Below are 12,956 nucleotides of genomic sequence, written 5' to 3' on the forward strand. Positions count from 1 at the left end.
TCTGACATTTCCTGAGGGGCCCCGGAGTGGGAGAGGGCACTCTGTAAAGTTGCTGTCGTACAGGGTGTGGAACACAAATATAAGTGAGCAGTAAACCAGATTCGGGACCGACAGTGCCCCAGCAACAACACAACCCACAGCTGAAGGTGGAATTGCACAGCCCTGTGAGGAATCAGGCTCCCTCCTCTCTGGTTTCTGGGTGCGTCACTTGAGACCACCGCTGGCAAGAGCATCTGCCTCCTGGTGGTCAGTGCACATCATAGCTACTGGTCAGACAGACACTTAGCATATTAGCCTTTTATATATATATATATAGATGTTTCTGTGGTTTTTGTTTGTGTGTGTAATTACTTTTAAAAGTAAATCATAGTATAAGCAAAAAATAAAATAAAATCATTACATGAGTTTCTTTTTCAGACTAAAGCTTTTTTAATCTCTAATTTTCAATATAAGAACTAAGTGGTTTGGCATTTACAATTGTCTACTTTGCCTGCAAAATTTACATTTGTTTCCTAAATGAGGATTTCATGCTTTGGAAATGTGTAATCCAGAATCAAGTATGTCTTCTAAAGTGATACTTAGTTCTTGTTTGTGCCCTCAGTTCAGCCAGTACTGAATGTGCTTATTTTATTTCTTCCCTCCAGTGGGTAGACTTTACTGTGATTTCCTCTTCCTTTGTTTTATAATTGACTGGGAAGTGGCTTGCATTTTTATGTAGATTTATGTTGTGGCTGTTTTACTTGTGTACATGTTAGACTTAATCCACATTTCTGGAATTTAAAATAGGCTAATACTTACTCAATTTGAAATTGGACAGATAGTAGCATTATGTTGGTCCAAATAATCTCATTTCTTATTCAAACAAGATATTTGGGGTTTGAAAATTTCTATAATGACTAAAGGGGAAAGCTCTTGTGGGTTATTGTGTATATGTATATATGTATATGTGTTAAACAGTTTGCTGCATTGTTGGGTTTTGTAAATAAAATTACCTACATTGAAAATATATACCTCCCACCCCTGACTCCTAGGATAGTGCAGCAGGGTGCAGTGGAACCCCACCGATATGCCGACAAGCCCAAACCAAACTGGAAGTGGCCCTGTACATGTTTCTGTGGAGCCCTGACACTGAAGCTGTTCTGGTTGCCATGTCCTGTTTCCGCCACCTCTGTGAGGAAGCGGATATCCGGTGTGGGGTGGATGAAGTATCGGTGCACAACTTCTTGCCCAACTATAACACATTCATGGAATTTGCTTCTGTTAGCAATATGATGTCAACAGGTAAATATGGATAATGTGTTTTTTTTTCACTCAGTCTGCCTTGAGTCATGATATTTGTGCTAGAAATTTAAGGATGTATTTAAGGTGACTACTTAGCAAGTTTACAGGGCTAATTCAGAAAGCTTACCTGAAATTCTTTTCTACACAGGTAAGGTGAAAATAAATAGCACTTGAAATTATTAACGTCTCACTGAATTTTCAATATAACCTACATTTGTTTAAAAACTGGCAGTATAAATTGCTGGTAGTTATAGATTATATGATGTACTTGGCCAGGATTGTATACATAGTGGGGCAAAAGTAGATTTACAGTTGTGAGTACATGAAACAGTTTATTTTTTATTATTATTATTTTAAAATATATTTTTGTTGATTTTAGAGAGGACGGGAGAGGAATAAAGAGAAACATCAATGATAAGAAACATCATTGATCGGCTGCGTCCTGCACGCCCCACACTGGGGATCGAGTCTGCAACCTGGGCATGTGCCCTGACCAGGAATCAAACCGTGACCTCCTGTTTCATAGGTTGCTGCGTAACCATTGAGCCATGCCGGCTGGGCATGTTATTTTTAATTGTATTATTTTCCATACAAACAAATATAAACCTACTTTTGCCCCACCCTGTATAATGAAGTTTAAAACACATTGGCACATGTTTTGAGAAAATATAGGTAGGAGTAGCTATTTTATGCTGTGGACATTTGTGGAGTCCAAGTGAAATACCTTTCCTGTGAGGGAGGTAAAAGGAAATGTTCAGCTTTATCATTTGAAGCATTCATTCCACTCCTCCTACTCTGTCTTTTGGGTTGGGCTTGCCAGGTTCTCCATTGGCAAGCAAAGCTCTGAGTGCAATAGGTTGATTTCCTGTGGTCTTTGTTTAGGAAGAACAGCACTTCAGAAAAGAGTGATGGCACTACTAAGGCGCATTGAGCATCCCACTGCAGGAAACACTGAGGTATGCATCCCTCCTAGGCCCCCACCCTCAATTTTAAAAGCCTCATGTTATGCGTATGTGACTGGGAAGAGCATTTGAAGCAAATCTAAGATGTGTGCATGTTACTATAGTAGGATATTATGTTTATGATATACACCAAGTTTGAGACCTATTACTGATTGATTTTTAGCTCTAGGTTTAAAGTTGCTTTTAAGTGGTAATTGCCTTCATTTTAGGCTTGGGAAGATACACACGCAAAATGGGAACAAGCTACAAAACTAATCCTCAACTATCCAAAAGCTAAAATGGAAGATGGCCAGGTGAGTTTGTAAAGTTGATTTTTGTCTGTTATCCGTTTGCTAAACATATAACTTAGCTTCAGTACTCTTTGTGAATTATTCTTAGTACTATAAGCATAGAGTTGTCTTTAGACTGATACTTAATTGTGTTCATATTAATCTGCACTGTCTAATATGGTAGCCACTAGCTACATGTGCTACTTAAATTAAAATTTACCTTAAATTAATTAAAATTAAATACAGTTAAAATTCAGTTTCTTGGTCACACAATAGCCACATTTCAAGGGCTCAATAGCCACATGTGGCAATTGGCTAATGTACTGGAGAGCACATACATAATAAAATGTATCCATCATTGCAGAAACATTGGACGGCACTGAGCTAGAGATGATTTGTTGTAGAGAACATTCCTTTACCCTCTTTCTTTCTCTTAGAGTATTTTACAAAATTTTCAGGAAAGGGGCAACAAAGGTAGAGAAAAAAAACACTAAAATTAAAGCAATACATTTTACTATTTACTATACATTTTATTAAGTATCTAATAAAGAAATCTTATGGGCACATGATTTGAACCCACAGGTTAAGCGAAATATTAAAACTTGAACATTTAATTTATCAACTATTATCTGCTCCCCTGGAAATGAACAATTACTTGGTATTTGATTTGATTTATGTTGGCCACATTGCTTTCATTATTACATGTCTTAGAAAACCTGGCTAGTCTTTATTGCTTTTTTCTTACCATGCTTAATTAGAACAAGAAAAAAAAGTTACAGTTTCATGAAATAAAATGTGTACCTAATGCCATTATTTGGAGATGACACGTGGTTTCAGAATGAAAGCTTTTTTTCCCCCTTTGGTAACTTATTGAGATATAAGTCACATACCATACAATTCACCCATTTAAAATGTATAATTCAGTGGTTTTTAGTATAGTCACAAAGTTGTGCAACCATCACCATAATTTTAAAAACAATTCAAAACCTTTAACTATTATTCCCTAATTTCCCTCTTTCCCCTTTCCCCCACGCACCCTCATGCGCACTCGCCCCCCTCCCCACCCCCCAATCAGACAGCCACTAATCTGCTCTCAGTCTCTGTAGATTTGCCTATTTTGGACATTTCACATAAATGGAATCATGCAGTATGTGGTCTCTTATGACTGGTTTCTTTCACTTGGCATAGTGTTTGCAAGATTCATTCATGTGAATCAAAGGTTTTTAAAAGAAATTTGATATTCTGGGTTGATAATATATGACAAAAATATATCAGTGACTCTTTAAAAATGTATATGGTAATCTTAAGTTTGGATTGGTTTTTTACTTCATTTTTTTCATCTTTCATGTAGTTTTTTCTTTAAAAAAATATTTTTATTGATTTCAAAGAGGAAGGGAGAGGGAGAGAGAGAGAGAGAAACATTAATACTGAGAGAGAATCATTGATTGGCTGCCTCCTGCATGCCCCACACTGGGGATTGAGTTTGCAACCTGGGCAGGTGCCCTGACTTGGAATCGAACTGTGACCTCCTGGTTCATAGGTCGATGCTCAACCACTGAACCATGCAGGCTGGGCTAGCTTTTTCTTTTTATTTAAGCATAACAAAATCATATATAAATCTAAGTGAGAATTCAAAATATTCGGTGATGTACATACCTGTGCAACCAGCACCCACTTCAAGAAGTAAATTATTCCCAGCGTACCAGAACCCTTCATTGTGCCTCTTTCCAGTCATTAACAACCCTAAAATAACCATAATACTGACATAAATACAATAGTTTAACTGTTTTTAAACTTTATATAAATGGAATGATAAAGATATACTCTCTTATATCTGCCTTCTTTCACTCAACATTATGTTTGTGAGATTCATCCACACCGAAGGTCATGCACACTAGTCTGTGCAGTAGTAGTTCATTCATTGCTATTGCTATATATTATTTCATTCAACAAACAGTCTACAATTTAATTTTTCTTTCAACTCTTCTTTTGGAATTAGATAGCTATACAAAAATACTTAGTTATTTTGAATAGTGCTGTTATGAACATTCTTGAATGTGACCATCTGGGTGGGTCAAGGGGTATGCAGATGCACATATGGGGAATATAAATTATTATAGCCACTTAAAATGTCCATTTGTTTCACAAAGACTTTTAAAAGACAGTTAACATGTTAAAATTAACTGTTATAATACCTATGTAAATAATGAAATATTCAGCCTTTCAAAGATTTCTTTTTAAAGAACATATGCCACATGAGGTAACTGATCCACTAACAGAGGTCTATTAGTGGTTTCCTCCACTTTCATGAACAAGCAGTTTTCCTACGGTGATTGTTCAAATTATAGCCCTTTAAGGACCAAAAGTGGAAAAAAATATTGCACATACTTTTTCTAATTCAATTAAGTAAAAAATTATATATTTTAAAGAACTTAAATATTCAGTAAAATGAGAGGTATCAGGCCTGGTTGGAGGTAAGCTGAAAACATTAATAAAATATAACATTATATATAATACATAATATAAAATATCTTAAGTTAATAACTGAATTCACTACACCAGAGAATGGAACAACATTATCAAAACAGTATAAGACAAGGGAAACCTGAAATTGTTGTACCGGTGGAACAAAACCGAAAATCAAGAAATTTGTGGTAATCATTTGAGCCCCCATAAGTACTATATAAATATACAGTAGAATTTGCACTGAAAAAACAAGACAAAAAAACACAAACCTAATTCTTTATGCACTACAGAAGCCTTAGACACAAAATATCCACCCAGATGAGCAAAATGAAATAACAAGCAAAATATAGACAGACTCATAATAGAGAGCAGGCTTACAGATGTCAGAGTGGATGGGCTGGATCGGGGGAGTAGAGGGATTGAGAAAAAAACAAAAAACACCCACAAAAAACAAGAGAAAAAGACTCATGGACATGGACAACAGTATGGTGATTGCCAGGGGGAGGGATGAAGGAGGAGGGTATAGGAGGATAAATGCTGATAAATGGAAATTTGACTTAGGGTGGTGAACACATAATACAGTGTACACAGATGATGTGTTGTAGAATTGTGCACCTGAAACTTGTATAATTTTGTTAACTAGTGTCACCCTAACAAATTCAATAAAAAGGGAGAAAAGAATAAAAATTATTATTCCTTTGTTTCTGTTGGAGGGGATCTATAATCAATAGTGCCAGAAAGTGCTGAAAGAGCAAGAGTGAGTGATAAAATATGAACCTTATGAGTGAAAAGCCCTAATATGAAAACCACAATTACTAAATAGGTTGGTAATAGTATGTTAAATGCTATGAAATCTACCACACCTAGTTGATAAGAATACACAAAATGACCTTTGACTAATGCATAACATTTTAAAGAATTCTTACTTACTTGTTTCCTAAATTTTTAAGGGAACTGTCAGTGAATCTCATTCCAATCTGTCTATCCATAAACCAGCATACTAAGGAACAGAGAAGTTTTTCTGCTTCATTTATTAAGCCTTCAGAAAGATGAATTGCATCATCATCTTGGACTGTATCCCACAACGGAGTGTTTCCTTTCTTGCAAATGTTATCCAAATTAATGTCTGTCACAGCATTACTGTTGAATTGATGTTTATGAACTGCAGGCCCTTGACTAAGATGTTCATGGTAAATAGATACTAAATTGGGGAAATGTTTTTGGAGATGAAATGTTAGTTCTGCATGTAAATTAATCTGAACTAGTTCCTCTTTACACCCAGATTCTTCACCATCAAAATCAGCCCTATTTTTTTTTCTAATTTTGCACTGACTTGGGAACTACTGTAACTGGCATTATTTGCGCTTAGCATATGATCATATTTGCCCATGGTGTTGGAGGTGGTGATGCTGTGGACCAGTAAACTGTTGACATTTAAATCTGTTCACAATAGTCTCCCATGAAGTCCCCAGTGCATATAATAGAAGATTCCTGAGTTATTTGTACTGTATAAGCAGCAATCATTTCCCCTGAAATATCATGTTCTGGGTCTTCAGAGTGTGAACAGGCATTTAGCATTTGTATTTGATTATCTACTGATAGTATTGACTCAGTGTTAAAAACCAGGTCCTTTCCTATTCTATTGCTTGTCCCACTTCTTTCTGATGGACCATGGGATTCCCTAAGCAAATGTTTGCTTGACTTTCTAATTTTGTTATGAATATCTGTATCACAACAGCTTTTAGGATTATGATCATGATCATCATCTTCAATTTCTTCCTTAAGGTCTCAATATCTGCAGTGTCTTCTGTTTGTACCTCACTGCCAGGGCTCCCAGCTGACTGGTTTGCATGGTTAGAATTCATCTCATTGCCAGATCCATCACCATGTCTCCTATTGCTACCAGGACCACTGTTTCTATCTTCACACTGTTGTCAGTTTCTTCAGATCTTCCCTGCATGGATTCTTGTGTCTGAAAGTTGCTGTTGTACATGTTTGGTTCTATTAATAAGTTGCTAATCCATTTCAATGTCACTGCCTCCACTTCGGTGGGTTTCATTAAAATATCTCTGCTTTGAGGACTGGCTACAGGTAACCAAGGTGATGGAGCTGCTCTGAGATCTTCTTCCTCTTTCTTATTTCTAATGGGAGGATTAACATTTAATAAAGACACAAAAGAACTCTGGATAGCTGAGCCTTAACTGCTAGTGCAGTATTCCATATTGTCTTAATTAATATTGATGCCAAGTACAACGTCTGTTCAGTTTGAACACTTGGCTCAAGAGCTGAGACTGGATTAAGGAGATGTCTAAGTGATACTGGATTCATATTCTTGATGAGTGAAGGAAATAAGTCATGTATATACCAATTACAGTGTTTCAGCCCAAATGCTGTCAGTATGCTGAGTTCTCAGGTCCCTTCCACTGCCAAAAAATGCAAAATCACTTGGCACTGTTTGATAATCTCAGTATGTAAATTTGGTCGAAATATGTGCCTCTTTCACCTTGTTGCTAAGCCCATCTTTAAGTTCTTTTGCAGTGGATGTTTCTGTGTCTGATACCATGATTCATTACGGCATACATCATTGACCGTGTGAAGTTGATTTTGTTGTATGACTTAGTCCAGCCATCCTTGTAGTCAAAGTAGGTGATACAAAGTACTTAACTACAAGATGTAGGCTTTCTTTATCAAAGCATAATGTATCCAGTGGTTCTTTCATTGTGTTTCACATTAAGTCAGCCAGTTGCAAGCCACACCCTGTCTTAAGTTCTGATCAGAGAACTTGCTGAAACACCTGATCACGTAGGTGCTAAAAGGGATAATGTACTGCACAAAAGCAGGGATATATAGCCATATTCTAATAATAGATACAATTGTATTACATGCATGTGCTATAAAAAATGGCAGAGTTTCAGGACTTCCATATTCAAATCCTTCATAAGAGACCATTTTCCTCACGAAACAAACATACATAAGAAAGTAGTGCAGTGGTGCTTCTATATCATTCATACCTCAGAATACCTCAAATATATTGCTTTCTTGGGTTAATATATTTACTGTACTAGGATGAATATTACACTTGTAAGCAGAATATAAGGGAAATTGAATTTGAAAATTTGCCACACATAGTAAGAGTTTTTCCTTCTCATCTGTATTCCATAAATTAAAAGGATCCGAAAATTGAAGATTTCTCCTCAGTCAGATTAGAGTGTGATTTTTTCTATTGATTTTTGTCTTCCTGTACTTTCTTTGTTACACTCTCTTTCTGTAGTCAGAGGTTCTTCTGCTTGATTACTCTTATCTTGCCATGTGGAATCTGTGTTAAGAGTAGTACAATGTTTCAAGCTGGCTACAATAGAGCACTTGAACTTGGGGAGCCACTAAGTTAATAAGTGAACCCACTACTTGGGTAAAAATCTCCACATGCTTATATTCCTTGAAGCAGCATAGATATTGCTTGTGTGTCCAGGAATTGATACAGCAAATATTTTGAAAATACATTCCTTTCTGAGCTGTAGTCATCACCACCTTCTGTGTCTGTATCTCTGTTTATTGTTACCCTCAATTCTATAAGGCTCGCCCTCCCTCAAGAAGTAAGACACCTTGATGTGACTAGAGATGGCAGAGTGAAAACTTGGATTTTTTAAATGTAAAATATGTTCTTTTGTCATGGAAGAATTGTTGGATAAAAAGCAATGTCAAGTCTGTCAATCAATTTAGGATGAATTAACTTTTCCCATAAAAATTTTGTGTTTAGGCTGCTGAAAGCCTTCACAAGACCATTGTTAAGAGGCGAATGTCTCATGTGAGTGGAGGAGGATCCATAGATTTGTCTGACACCGACTCCCTACAGGAATGGATCAACATGACTGGCTTTCTTTGTGCTCTTGGGGGAGTGTGCCTGCAGCAGAGAAGCAATTCTGGCCTAGCAACTTATAGCCCACCCATGGGCCCAGTCAGTGAACGCAAGGGTTCCATGATTTCAGTGATGTCCTCAGAAGGAAATGCAGACACACCTGTCAGCAAATTTATGGATCGACTATTGTCCTTAATGGTGTGTAACCATGAGAAAGTGGGACTTCAGATAAGGACCAATGTGAAGGATCTGGTGGGTCTGGAATTGAGTCCTGCTCTTTATCCAATGCTATTTAACAAATTGAAGAATACCATCAGCAAATTCTTTGACTCACAAGGACAGGTAAAGTGTGCTCTGCTTAATTTTTTACCTTTCCCTACGAATAGAGTGACTATTAAAATAATGAAGCCCTTTTGTTTATTTAGTAAATTTTGGCATGAACATTCACTCACAAGTCTTAAAAGAAATAGGGAGAAAATGACATAAAAAAAAAAGAATTCTCTAATGTGGGATTAGTTTGCTTTTTAGGAACTCTAGTGTGTGGGTGTGCCTGGGGTTATGAATATCTTAGATATGGGTATGAGTGTCTATGCATAGCTCTGTGCCTGTTTGGATATATGCCTGTGGGCGCATTTCTGCATATGTTAGACATTTAGATCAGGCAGCTTCATATCTCTCTGATCTGTCTACTGTGCATTGATTCCAGATGTATTTTGTTCCTTGTATAGGTTTTATTGACTGACACCAATACTCAATTTGTAGAGCAAACTATAGCTATAATGAAGAATTTACTAGATAATCATACTGAAGGCAGCTCTGAACACTTGGGGCAAGCTAGCATTGAAACAATGATGTTAAATTTGGTCAGGTAAGCATTCTATTGAAATGTAGCAGAAATACATTGGTTTTAGTAGTTATTAGTGAAATAATTTGCCATCCTTTTCTTTATTGCTCCCAAATTAGGGTGTGACAATAAGGTAACCAGAAGTTATGTATGTTCTCTTATAAATAAAATAAAAAACTTGTAGCTTTTATAGTTACTTTTAGTAATTTTACATAGAGATTAAAGCATTTAGAAAACTTCTTTTGTTTGTATCTGATAATTTTTTTTGAATGTTTCTATGTCCAAATAGATATGTCCGTGTGCTTGGGAATATGGTTCATGCGATTCAAATAAAAACGAAACTGTGTCAGTTAGTCGAGGTAATGATGGCAAGGAGAGATGACCTCTCATTTTGTCAAGAGATGAAATTTAGGTGAGTTCTTAAAAGAGCAATGCAGAGTCTTCTAAATCTTATTATGTTAAATGAAGTACAGGAAAATGGTAGGTACCTGGTTATTATGGGAAGCGGGGATGGAGAGTGGGAAAGGAGCATTTTAGGTGTCAATTTTTCTCCATGTCTTTTTAAATTTCCCAAAGCTTTGTGCCCATGACAGCGCGCCCTTTTTCAAAAATTACACTATCCTTGAGCTAAGAATTTGATTCTGTTTCCAAACAGATACATAGCTAACTATAACATGAAGGGTCAGTATCCAAGTCCCTTCTGTTAGATTTGTGAGAGCAATATCTCTTTTAGAAACTTGTCATGTTTCCTGGGTTATTTGGCACATTGTGTGCACTATTTAAAAAGGTGTATGTATGACTTAAAAACTTGTTTGCTTTTTTTTTTTCCTCTCTACCATTCTATAGGAATAAGATGGTAGAATACTTGACAGACTGGGTTATGGGAACATCAAATCAAGCAGCAGATGATGATGTAAAATGTCTTACAAGGTAAAAAAGAGAATGACCTTAAGTATCAGCAGGTTTACTCTAAGCATTGGTACTACTTCATTATAGCTAGTATACATACATTTTATGTGTAATGAAATTATTTTTCTGGATATCAAGCTCTTGCATTTGAATTTATACTTCTTTTTTTAACTAAAAGACTTACAGTAAAAAAAATGTGAGAGTTTTATGTTTGGAGAGTTAGTGTTGCATATTTATGAAGGATCGTGTACAATTATTGGAAAATAAAATATGTAAAGCCTTAAATTGTATTTATTTTATGGTTAGATAAAAATCTTGTAGCTTTTATAGTTACTTTTATGTAATTTTACTTAGAGATTAAAGCATTTAGAAAATCTCTTGTTTACATCTGATAAATGTATTATTTGTTAATGTATTAGTTGTTTTGAGTCCTTTTAAAGCTAATTAAGTTTACTCTAATGACAAGTATTTATTGCCACATATTAGAAAATAATTAATTACTGTGAACTGCATAATAACCATTTACATGTATTCCTTTGGCCAGACTTGGTTTTGAAGTGCATTCTCTTGATTTAAGGTAGCCATTTTGCCAAGATTACTTTGTAGAAAGTTATTGTCACCCTCTCCTAAACTTGAAATGTTTTTGTATTCTGGAGTCTGCATATTAACTCAAATCATTTAGGTTTTCCTAATAACGTGTTTAATGAAATAGGTAGCTCCTAAAGTTTGTGTCTGTTAGGAAGAAATTTATTTGAGGGGATGGTGGAGTGGAAGAACCTGAAAAACTTATTATGGTCTTTAAATATTTTTTTCTTCAGAGATTTGGACCAGGCAAGCATGGAAGCAGTAGTTTCACTCCTGGCTGGCCTTCCACTGCAGCCTGAGGAAGGAGATGGTGTGGAACTAATGGAAGCCAAATCACAGTTATTTCTTAAGTAAATTTCTGTTACCAAAAACACAAAGCAAAAAACAAAGTCCCACACAACCAAAGAAAGAAAGTGTGATCAAAGTGATAAATTGTTATATTTAGAACATGGACATCATTGCTTTGGTATTACGGCCATCAGCTGCTGTCTCATTAAAATATAACACATGCATGAAGCAGTATTCCCTGTGTCAGGAGTGGGATAGGAGGACAACTGTGTTTTGTGATTTTTAAAGAAAATTATCTGACCAGTGACTTTTTATTGGCAGTAAAACCCAGATCACCTATTTGGACCACTAATTTTATATGCTAGGCATTAAAAGTGATGTACTTACATTGCATCTATTTGGAATATATACTGGGCTTTGTCAGGGCAAAATCATATTCAACAGATCACACTTCATAACGAGCCACACTAGCTGATTACCCCAAGACTGGAGAGTAGCAGATACTCAAGACCCACTCATGAAATACACATGTGATGATTTCAGAATGTCTCGTTAGTTTTCTGGTTGATGTGGCCTTCACTGTATAAGGGTCAGTCTTTTTATTTCTCAGGTATTTCACATTGTTTATGAACCTTTTGAATGACTGTAGTGAAGTTGAAGATGAAAATGCACAAACAGGTGGCAGGAAACGTGGCATGTCTCGGAGGCTGGCATCACTGAGGCACTGTACAGTCCTTGCAATGTCCAACTTACTCAATGCTAATGTGGACAGTGGCCTCATGCATTCCATAGGTGAGATAAAATGAGAGCATATAGGAATTTAAAACTTAGAGAATTGGCATATAAGACGAGTAAAATTATTTCAGCAAGGTCATGTTAGTAAATTTGCGTCTATCTGTCCATATCAGGTTTAGGTTACCACAAAGATCTCCAGACAAGAGCTACATTTATGGAAGTTCTGACTAAAATCCTTCAACAAGGCACAGAATTTGACACACTTGCCGAAACGGTGTTGGCGGATCGGTTTGAGAGACTGGTGGAGCTGGTCACGATGATGGGTGATCAGGGAGAGCTCCCTATAGCTATGGCTCTGGCCAATGTGGTTCCTTGTTCTCAGTGGGTAAGTTCATTGAAGGTGGAAAAGAAAAGTGCCTGCCACATAGCAGATGGTTCAGAATTCATTTGTTCAGTGAATGTTTATTGAATGAATTGCTGAAACTTTAGAGCTGGAAGAGACTTCAGATATTATTTGAGTGGTTTTCAGCTGTGGGGAAGTGGTTGGAGCTTAGTCCTCACTAGTATTCTTACCTTAAGTATGAGGATCATACCGATCCACACATTTTAAAGTAAAATTCGGACTTCTGACCTGTCCTACTGAAAAACTCCATTTAAATACTGATGAAAAGAAAATTAAAACCACTGATCTGGTCTGGTGTCTTCATATACTAACTGAGATAATTAGTGTTAAATCTCATATTTAGTTGTTAGTAATGCTA

General features: G+C 36.3%; 1 protein-coding gene across 13 annotated transcripts in view; it reads left to right on the forward strand.

Moving 5' to 3' along the window:
• Positions 1-12,956, forward strand: part of NF1 (neurofibromin 1) — a 242,066-nt gene that overhangs the window by 105,731 nt on the left and 123,379 nt on the right. For all 13 annotated transcript variants that reach the window (XM_059669430.1, XM_059669433.1, XM_059669423.1 and 10 more), the window contains 10 exons: positions 1,032-1,281; positions 2,164-2,237; positions 2,453-2,536; positions 8,736-9,176; positions 9,563-9,702; positions 9,968-10,090; positions 10,525-10,608; positions 11,406-11,522; positions 12,071-12,252; positions 12,369-12,580. In XM_059669430.1, the coding sequence (XP_059525413.1) occupies positions 1,032-1,281; positions 2,164-2,237; positions 2,453-2,536; positions 8,736-9,176; positions 9,563-9,702; positions 9,968-10,090; positions 10,525-10,608; positions 11,406-11,522; positions 12,071-12,252; positions 12,369-12,580 (1,707 nt within the window). The remainder of the gene's footprint in view (positions 1-1,031; positions 1,282-2,163; positions 2,238-2,452; positions 2,537-8,735; positions 9,177-9,562; positions 9,703-9,967; positions 10,091-10,524; positions 10,609-11,405; positions 11,523-12,070; positions 12,253-12,368; positions 12,581-12,956) is intronic.

The sequence above is a fragment of the Myotis daubentonii genome, chromosome 16, assembly GCF_963259705.1.
Source record: "Myotis daubentonii chromosome 16, mMyoDau2.1, whole genome shotgun sequence".
Lineage (NCBI taxonomy): Eukaryota > Metazoa > Chordata > Mammalia > Chiroptera > Vespertilionidae > Myotis > Myotis daubentonii.